Source organism: Caloenas nicobarica, chromosome 5, assembly GCF_036013445.1.
Source record: "Caloenas nicobarica isolate bCalNic1 chromosome 5, bCalNic1.hap1, whole genome shotgun sequence".
Classification (NCBI taxonomy): Eukaryota; Metazoa; Chordata; class Aves; order Columbiformes; family Columbidae; genus Caloenas; species Caloenas nicobarica.
In genome coordinates this window covers 1,823,668-1,844,960 of record NC_088249.1, presented here as the reverse complement: position 1 = coordinate 1,844,960, position 21,293 = coordinate 1,823,668, and the positions used below count along the sequence as shown (strand labels likewise).

The 21,293-nt window shown below is 49.2% G+C and overlaps 1 protein-coding gene across 1 annotated transcript in view; it reads left to right on the top strand.

Annotated features, from left to right (window-relative positions):
• Positions 1-21,293, top strand: part of NIN (ninein) — a 63,512-nt gene that overhangs the window by 23,138 nt on the left and 19,081 nt on the right. The window contains exons 5-17 of the mRNA XM_065635446.1: positions 3,115-3,154; positions 4,961-5,151; positions 6,304-6,450; positions 7,896-8,063; positions 9,362-9,498; positions 11,009-11,149; positions 11,327-11,501; positions 12,296-12,406; positions 13,407-13,496; positions 14,585-14,738; positions 15,040-15,161; positions 17,533-18,059; positions 18,795-20,822. Of these exons, the coding sequence (XP_065491518.1) occupies positions 3,115-3,154; positions 4,961-5,151; positions 6,304-6,450; positions 7,896-8,063; positions 9,362-9,498; positions 11,009-11,149; positions 11,327-11,501; positions 12,296-12,406; positions 13,407-13,496; positions 14,585-14,738; positions 15,040-15,161; positions 17,533-18,059; positions 18,795-20,822 (4,031 nt within the window). The remainder of the gene's footprint in view (positions 1-3,114; positions 3,155-4,960; positions 5,152-6,303; positions 6,451-7,895; positions 8,064-9,361; positions 9,499-11,008; positions 11,150-11,326; positions 11,502-12,295; positions 12,407-13,406; positions 13,497-14,584; positions 14,739-15,039; positions 15,162-17,532; positions 18,060-18,794; positions 20,823-21,293) is intronic.

Here is a 21,293-nt window from a genome sequence, read left to right as displayed (position 1 = left end):
TCTCCCCCCAAAAGTGCATTTATTGATGTGATTCTGGTGCTTTGCAGCTGAAGGTGACTTGCAAAGAGCGTTGTGGAGATTTGCTGCATCTTTTAGGGGTCTCTGCTCAAGCTGGTCCCTGGGCAAGCAGGGAAGGAGGGAAAAACGGGGCTGTCAGTGTTGGTGCAAAGGCTCACCTTGCTCTGTGCGAAGCACAACGGGCTCAGCATGCGCTCCTGATCGTCATTTTAATTAGCAATATATTCTGGCGGAGAACAAAGGTCTGTCTCGCTGAAGCAGATGGCAGCGGAGGAAGAGGTTGCTGCCTTATTATGGGGAAGAGGCCACTGTGAGCAAACGGCACAGGCTGCAGATGCTGAAGGGTGGGTGAGCATTGAAAGCCGCGGCCATCTGCTCCTCAGCCCGGCCAAGCACGCGCCTGCCCAAATAATCATAAATAATACATTCCGGGGATGGCTGCTCCGGCGCGCGTCCCGCCGATGCGTGTGACCCGCATCCAGCTGGAGCATCACTGGGGCCGGGGAAACAATGTCGTGTCTGACATGGGGGTGTGCCGTCCCCCCGCGCCCGCCACGGCCCTGCTTTGTCCTCCCGACGGTGGTGGCCGACCCCGAGCCCCCATCGCACAAAGGGACCCCCGGAGCCCTGCACAGCGGAGCCCTGGCACGGGGAGGGAGGTGACACGAGCTCCCCAGGGGCGGTAGCAGTGGATTATCACCCTGCAGCTCCCCCTCATATTCAGCATCTCCAGGTTGTTGGTATTTATGGATATATTCAGCACCTTCGGGGTATTTATGGTGTCACCATGTGCTGGTGTTTCGGGTTCTTCGTTTTTGAGGCAAGTTTTTGCAGTGAGAGGGTCCGGTGCTAAATGGTTTAGACCTGGTTCTATATAGAAATATATATGTTGCTTATGCAAACAAGATGTGGACAGAGCAGTGGACCCCCCACTTGAGCATTGCTGCCCAGATTCACCTCGGTGCCCCCCTCAAGGATGTGCAGCCCCACAGGGAGTGGTACCCAAAAATACCTTCTCCCAGCACCAAACTGCCTGTTGCATTTGTACAGGAGCTTATGGGCTGGGATGGTCTCAGCTACTGCATTTCTTGGGAACACAGGCTGTTTTCTGCCTTTGCAGGTGGTACCTTGACAGTACCTGTTGCCTCGGCTCCTGAATTGTGTGTGTTTGTCCTGATTGTTTATGAGGCAAACAGGAATCTGCCACCCTAGTGCCTCGATGGCAATACTAGCTGGACTGCCCTTGTTTGGGCCAAAATGTGCAGTTTTCTGGTGCAGTATTATATCTGTTCTTGGCTTTGTCCAGAACATCCAGAAGAACTGCAGATTCTAGCCCTGCCTGTCACCTCCTGCCTCTGCCGGGCTGATTTCTGCCTGAAGCGAAGGTTAAGCTCCCCCTCTCCATCCAAGATTGTCCCCGATTCCAGCCCTGTGACTCGTCCCCAAAGCATAGGGGGACATGGAGATGCTGCGGCAGCAGCGAACAGCCTGTGCCTGGTCCGGCAGATGAACCGGGAACAAGCAGCAGAGCTAAAAAAAAGTCCACTGACCTAATCCAGTTTCCATGGTAATGTTGTAGATTAATGGCTTTTAGCTGTAATCTGAATGAGATGTATTGAACTTTTTTATACGATGATTTAGAGCTTCTTTATGTCCTGGGTGACTTTGACTTCAAATCCATCGGTCACGTGCGCGCAGAAGCACCCACTTGTAACAGCGGTGAAGTAACATCTGCTGATGCTGTTGCTAAACCAGAAGTTAATATCGTTGAGCATCGCGTGTGAGTTAATACCCTCGGCTGGTACAAGGGTGGTAGAGACAGGACAACGTGTAGTACATGGGGAAATAATTTTAGATAACATACTTCTGAGCTGATGTGGTATTGCCACAGCGGAAGCGAGGTGGCTGAAGACCAGCAAAGAGGATGTTTTTTCTCTCGCTGGCTCAGCAGAGAGCTTGTTTGCAGCCCGGTTCCATCCCCTGACCCATAGCTCTGGCCAGCGGAGGCGTTTTGGAGCGGGCTCGGCTCTGTGCAGGCTGCCAGCCTTCCAGCTCTGCTGGCAGATGAGTGCCCCTTGTCAAAAGGGAAAGCAGAAAGCAGCAAAAGCTTCATTTCCCAGGTTGCACATGCTCTGGGAGCAGATGTCCCCGTTGTGCTTTTGGGTTCATTGCAGCTTAATTACCCGCCATGGATGTGTGTGTCCCTGGTACCTGGGACACTCGGGCTCTGCATCTGCCATGGGTAGAATCACAGAACAGTTTGGGTTGAAGAGACCTTCAAGTGCCCCCAGTGCCCCCCCTGCCACGAGCAGGGACATCTGCACCAGCTCAGGTTGCTCAGAGCCCCGTCCAGCCTGGCCTGGGATGTCTCCAGGGATGGTTCAGCCACCACCTCTCTGGCCAACCTGGGCCAGGCTCTCACCACCCTCAGGGCCAACAATTTCTTCCTCATGTCCAGCCTGAATCTCCTTCCTTTAGTTTAAAACCATCATACCTTGTGCTATCCCAACAGGCCCTGCTAAAAAGTCTGTCCCCATCTTTCTTACAGGCCCGTTTTAAGTACAGAAAGGCCGCACTAAGGTCTCCCCAGAGCTTCTCTTCTCCAGCTGAAGACCCCAACTCTCCCAGCCTGTCCTCCCAGCAGAGCTGTTCCAGCCTCGGGTCATTTCTGGGGCTCCTCTGGCCCCTCTCCAGCAGGTCCATGTCTGTCCTGTGCTGAGGACCCCAGAGCTGGATACAGGACTTATCTCGACCATCTAAGACAAGCAGGATGGTTTGCTTGGAGGGCAAATCCCTCCCTCCGTCCCCATCAACCTGCTGGACTCAGATCAGCTGCTTCTCATGGGTCATTTGTGGGGCTTCAGGCTTTTTTTGCCGCAGCTGTGGTTTATCCCCACCGAAGCACCTCGCCTGCCAGCCATGGGCAGCATCAAAGAGCCGTGGATTTGCCAGCCCAGCCCGCGGGGAGCAGGGAGATGAAAGCCTGGCAGCGTTGCTGGAGCCCTGTAGCTCGTTTGATGCTGATGGCAGAGTCTCTTTCATATGGGCCGTGTCTTGCAATAGTAATAACTCAGGAACCTTTTGTTTTCTCCCCAGCACTGGAAGACGCGAGGCAGCGAGGAGTACGAGGCCGAGGGTAAGAGCAAGCAGCAGCACTTGTATCTGCTTATTCTCTTTTTGGCTTTGAAGATGAATCAGAGCAGCCCTTTGAGAGGGTGTTGGGCCACCTGGGTGCACTGGGCTGTCCCAGCCCCATGTGGTGCAGAGCTCAGCAAGGTGCACACAGGGTGAGCAAGCCCCAAGATGGGGGAAAAAAGCTAAAGCGAGGCTTCTTGGAGGGCATGTTTTTGTGCCTTACCCTGTCTGCCCTCTTTTTTTCCCTCCTGCCTGGTGCAAAGGCTGTAGTGTGGGTGCTCCTGGTCTCCCAACTCCCCCAGAGCAGCAGCTGGGGCTGGTCCTGGTCCCCAGTCCGGCCCTGGGGGCTGCTGACTGTAGGGGAGCACGGTAGGTACTAAATGTCAGCACAGACCAGTCGTTAAATGTTTCCTAATTGTCCTGTAAGGGGGAGCGGGGTGACCCTGGGAGTGTGGAGAGGTTCCCCATCCCATCCTGCTCCCTGTCCCGCATGGACACAGCGTGCGGGGCTCGGGGACTGAGCAGGGACAGCAGTGGGACAGGTCCTGCTTGGAGCAGGGACAGCAGTGGGACACGTCCTGCTTGGCTCTGGGATGTGGCCACAGGTTTTTCTACCACCAGTCCAGGCAGAGATGCTCGAGGGGGACTGCAGCATCAGCCAGCAGTGTCACAACTCCTGTCGCTGGGCCGGCAGGCTTTGTCACTAACCCTCAGCACTCAAAGATGTTTTTTATAACTAAGCCATGCAACTTCTAATTTCTTCAACACCTCTTCCATATTTTGGCCACTTTCTAATCTTTATCCCATCCAAAGGGACCAGATTTTTTTTTTCTCTAAAAACTGCTTTTCTAGCCCCAGGGTGAGATAGTGGGTGGAAAGATTTTGGCCTTGCGGCTGAGCAAGCTCTGAATGTTTTGTGTCTAGTGAGTGTTTCCAGCTGGGTGAGGCTGCGCTCCGGGCATTTGCTGGAGGTAGAAGAAATGTGTTCAGCTGAAGGCTACTGTTGTTGTTTGTTGTGGTTTTTTCCTTCCACTGAAGGGGTGTTTGGAAGTACTTAGATGAAAATGTACGCTACAGTTTACATTCAAAGGGAATGGGAGTTTAGGCAGCCCCACCTGAGGGGTGACATTTATGGAAACAGGAAACCACTGAAGTTCTCGACCTGGTCAAGGTACATATGGATGTGTAACGTGCTCAGTGCTCTCCCTTGACCCCATAACTGCCCAGAAGAGGAGAGGTCCCTTCTCCATCTGTGTCAGCGGTAGGGCTGTGCTTCTCCTGGCCACCAGCCCACATTGCCCATCGGGCTCATCCATGTCCCCAGAGATCCTCCTGACTGCAGCTCACCCTGCGCCTGGATGTGGGCTTCACTCACCTGGGGTGAGGAAAAACTAGGAAGAATTTCATCCCAGAAAGGGTTGTGGGGCATTGGAACAGGCTGCCCAGGGCAGTGGTGGGGTCACCATCCCTGGAGGGGTTGAACAGACAGAGATGAGGTTCTCAGGAACATGGGTTGGGTGATGGTTGGACTCGATGATCTTGAGGGTCTCCTCCAACCAAAATGATTCTATGGTGGTATGTGCTAGTTGAACGCTGAGCAGGATCTGCTCCTTTTGGTAGAGTCCAATAGCCCAGGATTTGTTATACCTCAAAATGCCAAGTGCTCTGGGCAGGACGAAGTCAAGCAAACAGTCCCATGGGGTTTGATGAGCAAGGAGGGAGGCTCTGCCCTGTGGTGTGCAGAACCCCCGCGTCTTCTGGTGGTCGCTCGTGTGCCGAAACCAGAGCAGTTTTGCCCCATTTCTAGGGCAGCTGCGCTTCTGGAACCCAGACGACCTGAACGCCTCCCCCGCAACATCGCTGCCCACCCCGGACTGGATAGAGGAGAAACTGCAGGAGGTCTGCGAGCACCTGGGCATCACCAGGGACGGGCACCTGAACCGCAAAAAACTCACCTCCATCTGTGAGCAGTACGGGCTCCAAACAGTGGCTGGGGAGGTGAGTGACCACGTACGGACCTGCTCACACCAGCGTGTACGTCAGGGTTTTAGTGTGGCCCCCACAAAGCCTGACCTGTGGTTGACCACAAGCCTAAAGCACAAGTGCTGGTTAACAGGTCGCTACGTGGAAAGTGGTTTTTTTGGTACCAGCTTGTGGCTTTCTGGGGAGTTTGTTGGTGTCAAGCCATCAGACGTGGGAGGCTGCTCTAGCAGAAAGCAGCTGCCAACCCCGCTGACACCATCGCGTGCGTGTCTTCTCATGCGATCGTGGAGTAAACTGGAATTTAAAAACATATCCTAGATTCCAAGCATGTCTACTTAATCCCAGAAATCTTCTAGCTAGACAGTAAATATGGGTTAAAATATACATAGGTGGTTGCTTTTGATTTTTGTGGAGGCCTGCGGGTGGCTTCTGTCCTCCAGGAAGGGTACAAGAGAAAATGATTTCTTTAGCAAAAAGTCTCCTGTCAATTTAGGGTTTAGTCTTCTAAAAAAAAATCAGACTGCTTTGCATCTTAAAATAACATGGCTTGTAATCATTTCCTTCATAAGACGGGTTTCTGAGCAGGTATTCCTTTGCAGCATTTGCAACAAAATGTTTTCAGGATATTAAAACATAAGCAAGGCAGAAAACGGGGAGGGAAAAAAAAATGGAGACAAGGAAATAGTGAGGGACTACCCCTAACATCTCTGATCCTAATAAGATCGGTCTTGCTTTTCAGAAAGCAGGCTGCCCTGAAGCATAAAACAGATTTATTATAACCTTGCAGTGTCTTCCTATGGTTTTTTTTTGCCTGGTCACTTCACAAGCTGCTGGGATTTTGGCATCTGTCTTGCTGCCTTTCACTGAATTCCTGAGGTCACCCTGTCTCAGGGGCAGAATGAAACAAGGGGGTTTTTGTGCTGCCTCACAAGGTGGAGGCTCCAAGATGACCAGGAACTTAGACACTTTTACAGGCAGGATTTTCGTAGTGTTTGTGGCTCTGCAATTTTCTATATGAAGGTTGCTGTACCATGTTAGGCCGATGCAGGGTACCAGGGAACTTTGGCTTTGCAGCCATGGGAATAGGATGCTTTCTGCTGTGCCACATTGTTACCGTGGTGGTTTTTGGCAATAACAGATGTGATTTCTTTCCCCTGCCGCTTGCAGGTACTTGAAGAAGTGCTGCATAACCTGGGGCAAGATGGCACCATGAGCATAGAAGACTTCTTCTACGGCTTGTTTAGAAATGGAAAGTCACTGACACCTTCAGCATCTACCCCGTACAGGCAGCTGAAACGACACCTCTCCATGCAGGTGAGAAACCCAGGCGGATCCTGAGGTAATGGCAAGAGAAGGGAATGGAGCTGGTGTGGGACTGGAGAACAAGTGTGATGGGAGCGGCTGAGGTTGGCCAGCAGGGCCAGGGCAGTGACCGTCCCTGTGCTGGGCTCTGCTGAGGCCAAACCTCGAATCCTGGGGTCGGTTTTGGGCCCCTCACGCCAAGAAAGGCCTTGAGGTGCTGGAGCGAGTTGAGAGAAGGGAACGGAGCTGGTGAGGGGCTGGAGCACAAGGGTGATGGGAGCGGCTGAGGGAGCTGGGGGTTCAGCTGGAGAACAGGAGCTGAGGGGAGACCTTCTGATCTCTGACCTGCCTGAAAGGAGCTTGGAGCCAGGGGGGGTCGGGCTCTGCTCCCCAGGAACAAGCGCCAGGACCAGAGGAAACGGCCTCAAGTTGCGCCAGGGGAGGTTGAGGTTGGATCTTGGAACAATTTCTTCCCCAAAGGGCTGTGGGGCATTGGAACAGGCTGCCCAGGGCAGTGCTGGAGTCACCATCCCTGGAGGGGCTGGACAGAGATGAGGTTCTCAGGGACATGGGGCAGTGCCGGGGGTGGGTTATGGTTGGACTCGATGACCTTGAGGGTCTCTTCCAACCAAAATGATTCTAAGAGGAGGGGGAGAATTCCTGAGCAAATCCCACCCAGCCAGTCTCCTCCTCTTCCACATTTGTCCCTGTGATGGGGCAGCTGTGACTGTCCCCCTGCCCCATCACGGCAGCAGGTGGTGGCAGTGACCTGCTGTTGCTGGGGACCAGGGCAGAGCTGGGGATGTCCCGGTGAGCAGTGCAGCCAGAGTGATGGGGTGAAGCTGCTGCAGGTTTCCTCTGGATACGTTGGGGTGTGTGGGGGATAATGCAGAAAACACCCTCACGGTAAATGGGAGTTGGGACTCCTTTACAGTAGCGTGGCTTGGAGATGGTTCTTGCAAGCTGCGAAGTGCAGTAAGTAAATGGTATAAACTGGATGCCAAGTGGTGGCCTGGGGTAGGCTGGAGATCGTGGGCACGCAGGTCCCATATCCTTTAAAGAAAAAAATAATTAAAGAGTTTGATATCTGCTACCCATCTCTGCCTGGAAGCTGAGGGTTATAGCAAAAGTACCTGGGCACCTGCTCCCTGCCTGCTTTTGAGGGAAGGTGACACTTGAAACCAGAAATGGACAATGGAAAAACACTTTTTGGAGCATTGAGGGCAGCTCTGGACTGTTCCTCCCCAGATTTATTTTAAATCCCAAGCGCCTGGTTGCGGTGCCGTGAGGTCAGCAGCAGCGTTCCTGCCAGGGGTTTGCTCAGCAGTGAGGAAGAGCAGACCTTAATCCTTAATCTCCGGGGGACTGTTAGCGAAATTACATTTATAAGCCTTTCTGGTGGCGGGGTGGCCAGATGCCTGGCTCTGCCCACGCCCCATCGCACCCTTTCCCAACAGTCCTTCGACGAGAGCGGGAGGCGCACGACCACCCCCTCGGCCATGCCCAGCACCCTCGGCTTCTGCCTCTTCTCCAGCCTGGATGACGGGATGGGATACGGCTGCGTGGAGGGTGTCCTGGACTGCTGGCACCAGGAGGGCATCGAGAACAGCCAGGACATCCTCAAGGTAACCGGCACCTCCATCTCACCCTTTTTATTTATAATTTTCCACAGTTTGGGGTGCTGGACTGTAGCTGGATTTTTTTTTTTCCTCGTCTTTAAAATTCCCCATCCTAACAACAAGAGTCTAACTGTTATGGGAAGTTTCCAATCATTTCCTTTATTGAAATGATGGGGCATCCCAGAGAACTAAATGTTAGTGATAAAAATGTGATGTGACTTCCAGCTTAGCTTGAAGAGGTCACTGATATTTGTAGAGAGCACTTTAATTCCTTTACTTTGCTAAATAGCTGCACTTACAAACCTTTTAGCACTGGAATGACCTGAATTATTGCTTGTGCTGGGGTGGAGGACAGCACTTGAAACCCTGCCCAGTAATTAGTGTTTTATTGTACAGAGTAAAAGGGTGATGGAGGTTGCAAATCAGAGACCTGAAGTAAACCCCGTCCCTGTCCATCTAGAAGCTTTGGAGGGGAAAAGATAATTTCACGTGTCTGTTCTGAGAGCATTGCTGGGTTCCTGGCAGCGATGATGACAGATTTCTCTTGGGATTTAATGCCTGCGTGGATATTGAATATCCAGGTTATAATAAACTCTGCCACTGCTAAGGCTTTAAAACTCACTCGTAGTCTGGGCTTGTGCTGGCCAGTTTGCTAACCTGGTACTGGTTTTGCTGGACTGGCACGGCACACCTTTACCTTCGCTTCTGCTCGTTGCTTTCCACTGGTAACTTGCTCTGTTACTGGTGTCACTGGGGTGGTTTCTCCAGTATACACAGAGTTTCAGCTCCACCATTATTTCTTCTGCACTTTGTGCTCCTGCAGAGTGAAGTTGAAGGAAATTACAAAGAGTTACTGATGACTGATTTTCAAAGAGGTGGGATCTTTGCTACCAAATACCTCCTGCGAGGCTTCTCCTGTGTCATCTCTATTGCAAGAGCTGGTTGTGTTTAACATGAACATCTTCAACCACTTTTCTTGCAGTGTTTTAACATGTAAAAAGGCCAGTGTAGTTAGGTCCCTTAGAGAATTAATACTTTTAATCAGGCGTGGGCTTAATTTCCTGTTGGTCTTGCAGCACAACCAGGACACTTTCCATCTCCGCAGCTGGCAGCAGCTCTTTAACGTCGGAAGGTGGCAGAAATGTCTGGCTTATCCCCCCACGGGCATTTGTGACAAATTAATCAGCAAGCAAAGATCTTTCCTGAGCCTCCTCGTTTTATTCTGTCACTTCATGTACAAATGTCTCCAGGCTCCCGCAGGGCAGGAAAGCTCGTTCTGCTCTAATGATGCTGTTGTTTTGCAGGCTTTGGATTTCAGCTTGGACGGGAAGGTGAACTTGTCAGAGCTGACGCTGGCACTAGAAAACGAGCTCTTAATAACCAAGAATGGAGTCCACCAGGCAGCCCTGGCGAGCTTCAAAACGGAGATCAGACACTTGCTGTAAGTCACCAGGATCGCCGGCTCTGCCGCGTCCTCCTCGCCTTCTCCGTTTGGCCAAGCAGGAGCTTGATTAGCAGCTGATTAATGGCAGCTTGTAGCATCTCTCCAAGTGGCACTGAAACGTTTGGTTCTCTGTTAGCTTGGGCAGAAACTTTTAACTCTCCCGTTTTGTGTGGGTAAAACACTCAGAAACAACTATTACAGAAAAAATATATTTAAAATAAATTTTAAAAATATTTTCAGCCCCTCTCTGTGGTCTGGAAATGGTCACTGCACTCTGCAATGGCCATTGATGGCTAGGGAATGCGAAACTTAAGACAGAGGCTGGTGCAATTTGATAAGCAGTACACCTAATGCTAACCGATTTCTTGCACTAGTGTTATGTAGATTTAGCCGTGTGACAGAGGTGTGGGTGAGGTACAAAAACACTGCGCACCACTCACCTTTTCCATTTGAAAGTCAACACAGTTTGACTTGGCACTGGACTTGCCATGCAGGCTTCTCCAGTGAGAGAGTATAGGGGACAGGAAACATTTCCCTATATATATTTCCTTGTATGTATATTTATTAATTTATAAATTATGTACGTGTACTACTGAAACTCAAGTATTTCTTCCCACATACCAATGGATCATCTTGTCCACCCCGCTTGGGGACCCTTGCTCAAAGCATTTGCACCTTCAGGTTTGCATCCATCTGCCGCGTGCACAAGCTGTATTTTTTAGAGGTGTTTTATTTGTGCTGCAAATCTTTGAATGGAATCATAGAACAGTTTGGGTGGGAAGGGACCTTCCCAGGTCCCCCAGTGCCCCCCCTGCCATGAGCAGGGACATCTGCACCAGCTCAGGTTGCTCAGAGCCCCATCCAGCCTGGCCTGGGATGTCTCCAGGGATGGTTCATCCACCACCTCTCTGGATCTTCATGCGACACCATAGATGACTTTTGCTGGTCACTAAGACTGTGTGTGTCCTGTTAACTCTTGGTTTACCACTTGTGCTTGCGAGCTGCCCACTTAGGTTGTATGAAACCTCACGAGATGAGGCTTCCCACTGTTGGTTTGCATCTACATGTCTAAATACCTTTTTACGTTCACTCAGTAGAGAGATTTGTTAAGTTCCCATCAAGAAAGCTGCTCAAGGTAGCAGATCTTACAAGCTTGTGATCAAAATCAGCCTGGATGTAGTGTAAGGATGAAGTGGTAAAGGTAATAAAATGGTGAGAACAAGTAAATGAGGCAAAAAACTGTCTCGGAAAAATGCCATAGTGCTACAATTTGCGGGGCTAGAGCACAGCTGAGGAGTTCAAGTGTTGGGGTCTCAGGACCTTGTAAGGATATCAAGACAGGTCCAGAGCTCTGTGTGCAAGTTCATGTCTAGTGATTAAGTGCAGCTGATGATAAAAGGCCCTTGGAGAGCTTTTCGAGCTGTTCTTCTCCCACAAGCCTCTTGCAAGTACCATCTTTAGGGGCCAGGAGGGGTGACCTGACCCAGGCCGGCTGTCCTTCCCCTAGGGAGCGGGTTGACCAAGTGGCCAGAGAGAAAGAGAAGCTGCGGTCGGACTTGGAAAAAGCCGAAAAGCTGAAATCCCTGATGGCCTCAGAAGTGGACGACCACCACGCCGCAATCGAGCGCCGGAACGAGTACAACCTCAGGTACAGCATCCCGGTTCAGCCCTCCCCTCTTCTTCGGGATCACCGCTGCGGCATCGCAGGGTCTCAAGTGATGGAGGTGGAGGCTTCGTGCCGCTGGTTGCCACCGAGCTTCACTCGCAGTGGGATTTACATCTTGATTCTTTTTCCAAGCCCTTCTTCCCTGTGATGTCTCTGTAGGAAGCTGGACGAGGAGTACAAGGAACGAATTGCAGCTTTAAAGAATGAACTCCGGAGAGAGCGGGAGCAGATCCTGCAGCAGGCTAATAAACAGCGGCTGGAGCTGGAGCAGGAGATAGAAAAGCTGAAAACGGATGAGAACTACACCCGGGACCGCCTGGCACTTTCCCTGAAGGTAACGGGAATGAAATGTAGCCCGTGTTTTCCTCCAAAAGGGGCAAAGATGCTTAAAAGTGGGGAGCGATGCTTGCAATGTCATCCTGGTTGAGAGGCTGTGTTACGGCGTGCGTGTTGGGCTAGTGGAAAGTAATTTCAGCAGCAAGATAGAGGCGTATCCATGAGAATTGAGCTTTTTGGGGTCGCCTTGATAGGTTACTCCTTGGATTCATAAGGCTCCAGTTCAAATCTCTGCTGCCATCAAGTGCAGAGTGTGCGTGTGTATGGCTGTCGGATGGGCTGGCTGCCTTGCTGGTTGTTTTGCTGTCCAGTCAGGAGATAATAGGCCTTGAAAAAGCTTAAAATATTGCTTAAAAAAAAAATCTCTAAAGCAAGTTTGTTGTTAAACCTTTGGATAAAGTACCTGCTGTCTAATGCAATGGTATCATTCGCCCCTGACCCCACAGATTCACATCCTTTTCCAACATTTTTTTTACAAAACACTTCAGTCCCGATTTTTTTTCTGAATCTGACAGCTGCATTACCATATAATTTAAAATTTTTTAACCCGAGTAAATGTTAAAGGTAATGGCGTTGTCTGACAAACAACATCAAAAGTTGCTGTTTTGACATGACAGGAGGGCTTGTACGTGCATGGGTAACAAATTCACATTTCCTCTCTTTGGCTGAAGCTTGTAGCAGTGTTTTACTCCGACTCAGCTGGGAGATGACTCTTTCCTAGTGAGTTACCACGTGCTAATGTTTTCCTTCTCCAAATGCTGATGCTGTTGTGGGGGTGTTTGTTTGGTCCAGGAAAACAGCCGCCTGGAAAGCGAGCTATTGGAGACAGGAGAAAAACTGGCTGAGTGTGAAAGTTTGGCAAGCAAACTGCAGAGGAACTTGGAAAATGTCCTGGCTGAGAAGGTAAATCCTCCTTTTCCCCGTATGCACCCAGAATTAAATCAGTTTTCAGTTACTGCACTCAAGCTGCCAATTTAACTAATAGCTGGAGGTTTTGGGGGTCCCTATCCAGATGTGCACAAGGCACAAGCTGCCTTGTTGATGTGGACCACCTGAGGGACTTCCAGTTAAGGAAATTAAAGCTATCCCACCTTAGCAGTAGTTTTAAACCAGTTAACAGCAGGGAGCCTTGCAGTGAAGAAATCATCCTGCAGATTTGCAGGGATTTCTTTCCCCAGCACGTAGTTCTGAATAGACCCGATGTGCATGTGCTTTCTAAGGCAGATGATCCGCGAGATGTTTGATGCTACCTGGCATCTCTGCTAAACTCTGAAAACTGAGGTGAGCAGCAGATCGTGGTTGTACCATAGAATGATATAATAGAATCATAGGATAGTTTGAGTTGGAAGGGACCTTCAAAGCCCATCCAGTGCCCCCACCGCCATGAGCAGGGACATCTGCACCAGCTCAGGTTGCTCAGAGCCCCGTCCAGCCTGGCCTGGGATGTCTCCAGGGATGGTTCAGCCACCACCTCCCTGGCCAACCTGGGCCAGGCTCTCACCACCTTCATCATAAAAAAACTTCTTCCTCAGAATATCAGCTTCTCCAAAGGCCTTTCTTTGCGTGTGCACCTATAGACAAAGGCTCATATACTGGGATTCTCACCCAGCATCTCTCTTCCAAACTACTTTAAATTCAGGACTATTTATCCAGCCGAGATGTGCATACGCTAAGCTAGACAGCTGTGGTCTGAAAACAAAGTTAGCAGGAGAGCTATGGCGAGATGGCAGTTAGTATTTTTTTAGGAAGGTTGTTCATTGTCCCCTACCAGCAGGGGAGCAGATTTTGTGTATTTAAAGTAAAAAACAACAGAGGGGAGAGGGCGCAGGCTGCAGGACGGTTTGCGAATGGCATCCGGGCTGTTTGGTGGAAAAATAACTGGATCCCGTTGGTGCCGTTTCAGTTTGGTGACCTGGATCCCAGCAGCGCGGAGTTTTTCCTGCAGGAGGAGAGGCTGGCGCAGATGAGAAGCGAGTACGAGCGGCAGTGCAGAGTAAGTGGAGACCTGGTACCCATCTGCCCTTTCTGCAAACTACATGCGAGTCGTTTTTTGATTTATGAAATTTGCAATTCGGAGTTGCAGGAAGTAAGAGCATAAGTAAGATATATCCAAGTTTTGGTGGCTTCCAAACCAGTAGTATTTTCTTAAAATAAAACTGAAAATGTATAGTTTGTCGTCTTCTGCCCAAATCTTGCATGGCTGAAATACTCATTTAAAGTGGGCCTGCAAGTTACCTGTTTACATATCTGCTTTGTGATGACCACTATGGTTACAAGCATTTGGCTCATGTGTTCTGCATGATCCTTTTCGTTCGATAAAGAACTACCTTGGCAAAAGGCTGTCTGATCTGAAACAACATGGTAGGTCTGTTAGGAAATGGCAGTTTAAAAGCAAAGATTGTCTAGCAATATTTGTTGAATTGATACTTCTTGATACAACATTGCTTGAATATGCAATTGATTTTTTTTTTTGAGTACTGGCAGATATGAATCGGTACTCAGGGTTCACTTTCCAAACCTTTCAAATCTGCAGAACTGTGTGTTTACACATTCAGGGATTCATTTTCCTCAATAAACGCTGTTCGTTGAGCTGAGCACATGGCATTTGGCACAAACACTTGGGATATTCCGTTGGCAAGTGGGCAGAAGTACCAGATGGTAAATGCAGTAATGAGGGTATCTCTTTGCTAATTTGATCTTTTGCTTCTGATTTGATTTTTCAAGTAGACAAGTGCTTGAGGAGGTATTTCTTGACTGTTTGAAAATGTTCCTAAGCTGCTGTTTAAAAGAGGTTGTAGGAAGAAGGAATCAAGCAAAAGGTCCTGGAGCACAATATGCTTTAGAGGCAGAATATATCCAAGCTGTCAGTCTGAAGAAGGTTTTGCTCTTTTAGTAAGAAATGCATCTCTTGGAACCTGGAGAAGGGCGATGTTTTGCTGGTAGGGGGGTGGCTGACTGTGGCATGATGGCAGGATTATTGACAAGTCTTTCCCTGCTGTAACTCCCTCTCAAACATCTCATCATGGGAGATGCTCGGCTGCCTTGGTTGCTTTCACTCGAGCTTCTTTTTCCCCCTCTCAGGAGCTGCAGGACCAGATAGATGAGCTGCACTCGGAGCTGGAGGAGTCCCGTGCCCAAGGCAAAGCGCTCAGACCTTCACTGAAAAGTTCACTGTCGGAAGAGTTTGACATCGATTTCAAAATTCATGGCAATAGCGGTATTGAACCTGACCAAGGTAAAGCACATCTCCGATATCACCAACTTCTGTGCTGTAGTTATTTATTGTAACATCTTAGAGGCAATTATGCAAGAACTTTCCCAAACCTTCACAATTAGACTCGAACACCACCTCTGTTTTGCTGTTTAACATTAAGTGGAATGCAACTGATGTCTTACATTCAAAGCAGAAGTTAATGTTTGCAGTTTCTTGTCTGTGTGTGTGATGGGAATTTGAAAGCTGCAAGTAGCTGCCTAAACAAATTTAAATTGATGAAATAATTATGTTGAGAACATGTCTCTTTGGGCTGTTTTTAAAGGACTTGGTTCAGAAGACTGCAACCCATTAAATATGAGCATTGAGGCAGAAATGGCTATTGAACAAATGAAGGAGCAACATCACAGGGATCTACATGACCTCAGACAGGAGCTTGAAGACACAGTAAGCTATTTTAACTTCACAATTTTTCCAGCCTCTTCATACAGGTGGAATGGTCCTAAATGACTTTTAATTCCAGGTCAAATTATAACCTTTCTGTGAATGTGAGGCTTTACCTTCTCTGCTCTTTCTGCATGTCGCTGGGCAATGGAGAGGGCTGAAAGAATCATGGAACCACAGAACAGTTTGGGTTGGAGGGCCCTCCCCAGCTCCCCCAGTGCCCCCCTGCCATGAGCAGGGACATCTGCACCAGCTCAGGTTGCTCAGAGCCCCGTCCAGCCTGGCCTGGGATGTCTCCAGGGATGGTTCAGCCACCACCTCTCTGGCCAACCTGGGCCAGGCTCTCACTACCCTCAGGGCCAACAATTCCTTCCTCGTGTCTGGCCTGAATCTCCCTCCTTTAGTTTAAAACCATCATCCCTTATCATACCAGGCCCTGCTAAAATGCTGCAGTAGATCCCCCCCAGCTCAGGAGAGAGCGGTGAGCCTTTCTGAGGCTGTATTGTGTTTTCTGTCTGGAAAGCCTGCTGCATCCAAATTACCCACTTCATTCCTGCTGGCGTGGGATCATTGTGGGTTAGAAAAGCTGCCGGCAGGAGCCTGCGGTGCTAAATGCCGTGCTTGTGCAGTCCGGTGGTGTTGAGATGCGACCTGTGCTGTGGGATTATGGAAGCCCTGCTGTTATCATAGCTGTGCTACTGAAAACTGGCAGTCAGCTCCCCATTTGGCCCAGGTGGCCAAAAAGGCCAACAGCATCCTGGCTTTTGTCAGCACTGGTGTGGCCAGCAGGCCCAGGGCAGTGACCGTCCTGTGCTGGGCTCTGCTGAGGCCAAACCTCAAATCCTGGGGTTGGTTTTGGGCCCCTCACGCCAAGAAAGGCCTTGAGGGGCTGGAGCGAGTTGAGAGAAGGGAACGGAGCTGGTGAGGGGCTGGAGCACAAGGGTGATGGGAGCGGCTGAGGGAGCTGGGGGTTCAGCTGGAGAACAGGAGCTGAGGGGAGACCTTCTGATCTCTGACCTGCCTGAAAGGAGCTTGGAGCCAGGGGGGGTCGGGCTCTGCTCCCCAGGAACAAGCGCCAGGACCAGAGGAAACGGCCTCAAGTTGCGCCAGGGGAGGTTGAGGTTGGATCTGGGGAACAATTTCTTCCCCAAAGGGCTGTGGGGCATTGGAACAGGCTGCCCAGGGCAGTGCTGGAGTCACCATCCCTGGAGGGGCTGGACAGACAGAGACGAGGTTCTCAGGGACGTGGGGTAGTTCACGGGGTGGGGAACGGTTGGACTGGATGATCTCGAGGGTCTTTTCCAACCAAAATTGTTCCATGATTTTCTGAGTGTCCATCTGCAGATTAATCTTTCCACACGTGCAGAAATCTCTGTTGGCTGTATGTGGAGAACGTTCGGGTCGAGACGGGTTTAGGAGGCTGGGGCAGCTCCCCTGCAGTGCCTGTGTACGGTGTTAGGGTGAGCTGGCACGGCTCTGGGGACAGCACACCACCTGCCACCAGCCTGCGCTGCCATCGTGTCCTGGTCACGCTGTTTCCAAGCAAGACAGACCTGCCCTGCTCTGGAGATGAGCTGCACTGGTGGGGACGTGTCCACGTTTGTTCTGCAGGAGTCATTCAGGTCCAGAAGATGGGGGTCCCATCAGGCTTCCAGTGCTCGCCTCCAGATGAGAGATGCTTATATGATTATAGCTGTTATAGAACTATAATCTATCCGTTTCACGTATGGCATAACACAGGTGCACTGAAACTGCGTTGTGATGAAGCTGGGATGGGAGTGGGGAAAGGGAACTGGTAAAATATTACCCCAAAATCATTATTTAAGGGTTTGTCTCATGTCACTTGTAAAAGTAAAATAAATAAAAATAATCTCAAAAAAACCACCACACAAAACCACAAATACACGCACACAAGAACAATAAAGAAACAAAACCAACCAACCAAAAAACCTTTTTAAATGGAAAGGCCTTGTCTGCTTTTTAATTTGGGGAAGGCTTTCAAGAAGTAATCAGTGAAATAATCAATGAAAGAAATAGCCCGCTTGCAATTTGCAAAGCTAACTTAGGGCTTGAAAATTGCTGGTTGCTTCTCTTTTTTCTTTTTTTCTCTTTTTTTCTTTTTTTTTTTTCTGTTGCTTAATAGAAAAGCCTGAATTTCGCTGACTACTACATGATAGTCGTCTTTTTCACAGTAAGAAATGAAGCTGAGCACTACAGCATTCTTAGCAGGTGAAATCAATATAAGATGTGAATGTGTAAATCAAAATATTCTGTAGAATATATGGAAATACATAATACAGAAATGTTGAGAGAACATCTGTGTAGAACATTCTGTAGAAGATGAACCATCCAGTCTGTTTTTTCCTTTTTGTAGGTGAGCCATTACGAAAAGCAGTTAGACGAGACAAAAACCCACTGTGAAAAAGAGCAAGAGGATATGAGGAAGAAGTACGCTGAAGAGATGCACGTCATGGAAAAGCAAATAGTTGCTCTTAAAAATCAAATCGCAGAGCTGCAAGGAGAGGCAGCACTGCTCAGAGAACAGCAAGAAAAACTTGACCGCGAACATAACGATGAGAAAAACAAATTAAAAATGAGTTTCGCTGAGGAAAAAGCCAATTTGCAAGAACTACTGAGGCAGGAGCATGAAGAAGATGTTAGAGCCAGGCTGGAGGAGGTGGATGAGAAGTTCAGTCGAGAACGGGAAGAACTGATTCAAAACAGTGTCTGGGTGGAAGAAAAGATGAGAGTTTTGGTGCAGACACTGCAGGAAGAGAAGGGAGAGCTGGAACGTGGCTTCCACGAGCAGCTGGAGAGTATGGCAGAGGTCCATGCCCTGGAGAAGGAGAAGCTCCAACAGGAGCTGCTGAGGAAGCACCAGCAGGACCTGGAGGAGGAAAGGTGAGTGTCGCCTCGGTGACTTGGCGTGGTGTCGCCTCGGTGGCTTGGCGTGGTGACCGAGGTGTAGTGCAGAAATCGGTCCCGAAGTTTAATTCACCTGTACTAATTGTCCAGCACTGTCACCTGTTTTATTCCAGAGCACTGGGCTGCTATCCAGGGGCTTTTTCTCTGACCTTTCTCAGATATTTATATTGATTTTTAGCTCGCCCAGAGGCAACAATAGTGTTAAAGCATAACCAGACGTGGTTAATTTGAGCTCTGTTCAGGATCCCTGGGCTTTACAAATCTGTGCTTTGTACTTTTAAAGCGTTTGGGTTTTCAGAGTTGTTCTTTTTTCTGAAGAAATCAAGGGGTGGCTGGTAAATGCTTTTAGCCAGGACCAAGTGTCAAAAGAAACTGAAATTGCCCCTGTGACAGGGAGAGATGGGGGTAAGGATGATCTGCCCCCACAAATCTGATCAGATTAATAGAAGGGCACATCTTGTACACAAAACCTTTTCTGAGGACGTTTCGTGAGTTATACTTTTCCAGTGCAATTAGACTTGTATTTTTGAGATTTCAACAAGTTGCCCTAAATTTAACTTTGGCTCTCAGAAACATCCATCAAATCATGCTTCATCTAAAACTCAGTGAAAAAGTAATTTTTCAGTTTATTTTATTCAGCCTGAAAAGGCATTTGAATCTCTTTCTGAGTTAGCCCAGAGTTTGGTAATATATTATGTTAACCATGTTTAGGAAAAAAATGGAAAGTGACTATAAGAGAAGAGCATCTCATGCAGAAACTCAGTTTTCTGTCGACACACAAACACTTGTGAATAAATATGAAGAAAGGATCCAAAACCTGGAAGGACGTCACCAGCGAGAGTTGCGTGATCTTGCCGAACAGCGAAGAGAGGAGAAGTCGCAGTGGGAGTTTGAAAAGGACGAAGTTGCTCAGGAGGTTGCTGAAGCCCACGAGCGACTGAAGGCAAGTCTGGCAAATGAAAAAGCCGTTTCGTCTGCCCTGACCCAGGAGAAAGATCTCCTGGAGAAGAACTTCAAGGAAGAAGTGAACAAGCTCGTGTGCGACAGAGAGCAGCTTCAGAAGGAGCTGCAAGACCTGAGGAACGCTGCCGAGGAGCAAGAGAGGAAGCTGAATGATAAAATAACGCAGCTCCAAAACGACCACGAAAAAGAGCTAAAGAACAAAGACGAGCATATATCCGTGGTGGAGGAAAATGGGAAGCTGGTTAGGCAAAAGCTGGAGAGACTTGACAGCGAATACAAGCAAGAGAAAGAAGACCTCAATTCCAAACTTCTTGCTTTGGAGAGTTTAAACCAAGACATCTGTGTAAGAGCAGAAACTGAAAAGGCCGAGATGAGTCTGGAAATCTCAGACCTTCAAGGGAAAATACAGAAATTGCAGTGGGAGACCCGTAGCTTTTCCGCACTACAAAATCATTATAGGCTCCTGGAAAATGAGTATGCAAAAGCAAAGAGCAAAATTGCTTCTTTCCCTGGTGTGGCACCTCTGGGAGATGATGCGGATGTCTTCTTAAATCTGCAGAAAGTGCACGAGCGAGCGGTGAAGGAAAACGTCCGGATGGCGGCCGAGATCCTCAGGCTGCAGCACAGGCTGCGGGTGACGGAGCGGGAGCCCGTGCGACCCCCCAGCTCCAGCTCAGAACCATCTCAGCTGCCAGATGACACAGATCCCGTTTTTGAAGGGTTGCCCAGCGATTGTAAAGATGCAGAGGAAGGAACAGATTCAAATGTCCTTCTCCTTTCGGAGGCTGACACCACAGACCTGGAAGAAATGAGTGAGATTGATTCAGATTTGGAGAAACCATTTGTTAAAGGCCAAGCAGGTGGCCGTGCCCTTGAGGTGCAGATGCAAGGAAGGAAAGTGGCAGTGGGAGCTGATGGCAATCAGGATCATGATGAAAATCAAGAGCTGATTTCTTGGGTGCCTCTGCTGCAAGAAAAGAGACGTCTCGAGAAAACTCTTGAGCGAGCACCCAGACCAAAACCGCTACACAGTGATGTGAAACAGCAGAAGGTTCACCTGCTCAATCACAGAATAGCTCCCAAAAATAAAGGGTTGGTTTCTGATGCTTTGAAGCTGCAGGTTGAGCTTGAGAGGGCTGAAGAACTGAGTGAAGCCTCGGTCCAGCTCGATCACACTCCTGGGTCGGCAAACGGTGACCTGAAAAGCGTAATAGCTCAGCTTTGGAAAAGAGTGAAAGAGTTAGAAGGCAGATCAACAGCACAAGCTAAACTTCTGTCGCTACAGGAAGAAATTCAGGAAGAAAATGAGGATCTGAAATCTCAAATGATAGAGTTAGTTGAAAAAAATAGAGTGCTAGAAGACAACCTGCGTAAGCTGAGCAGCCTTCATTGCCAACTAGAAGAAAGTAAACTGGAAAGTATTAAGCTCAGAGAGGAAAACACAGAGGTCCTCCAAGAAGTTAAAGAGCTAGAAGATGTCCAAGAACAAGATACCCACGGAAACATCACTGCACACAATGACAAGTTAAGGCTGCGATGCCAGCTGGGGAAGCTGGAAGAACGTGGGTCCATGTCTACAGGTCAGCAAGACAAGCGTGCCCAAAGCGACGGCGCGGTGACAGAAACGTCGTCAGAAAAGAGGGACCTGCTGGAGCCCAACAGAAAGTTGAAGGAGAAAATAGCTGCTGGGGTCAACCCCAACGAGGAGAGGAACACCGTGCCGCATGGCTTGCAAAGCACGTGCACTGAGCTGCAGCAAAAAGTTGATCTTTTGAGGTAACGTACACTTAAAAAAACCCAAAACCCGAAACTTTGTGGGAAACGTGCCGGCCCCACAGTAATCAAATCTAAAAAACTAACCTAGCGTCCCACCCATCGCTTCGTAGCCGCCCGCCTGCTGCACGGTTGCTGCATTAACCGCTGTAGTTTAACTCTGATTAGAAACCGGTGCCTTGGACTCTAATGACTAGTGAACAGGCTGATTAATCGTGGATAACGACGGTTGAAATAAACGTGTGTGACTTACTCCTCTCTGAGCGTGACCTAACGCTGCATGGTAAACCAGGAGCAACCTGCCAGCTGTTCTGTCTGTGGATGTTGTCACCTTCGCAGTGTGTGGCTGGTGGTACATCAGAAACCCCTGTGTTTTTATGTCCAAAATACTATGGTAACACTTCCAAAATGCTTTTAGCTTTTACTAATATCACCTCTTCACTTGGTCTGTTCCCTTCTAATACTGAATGTTAC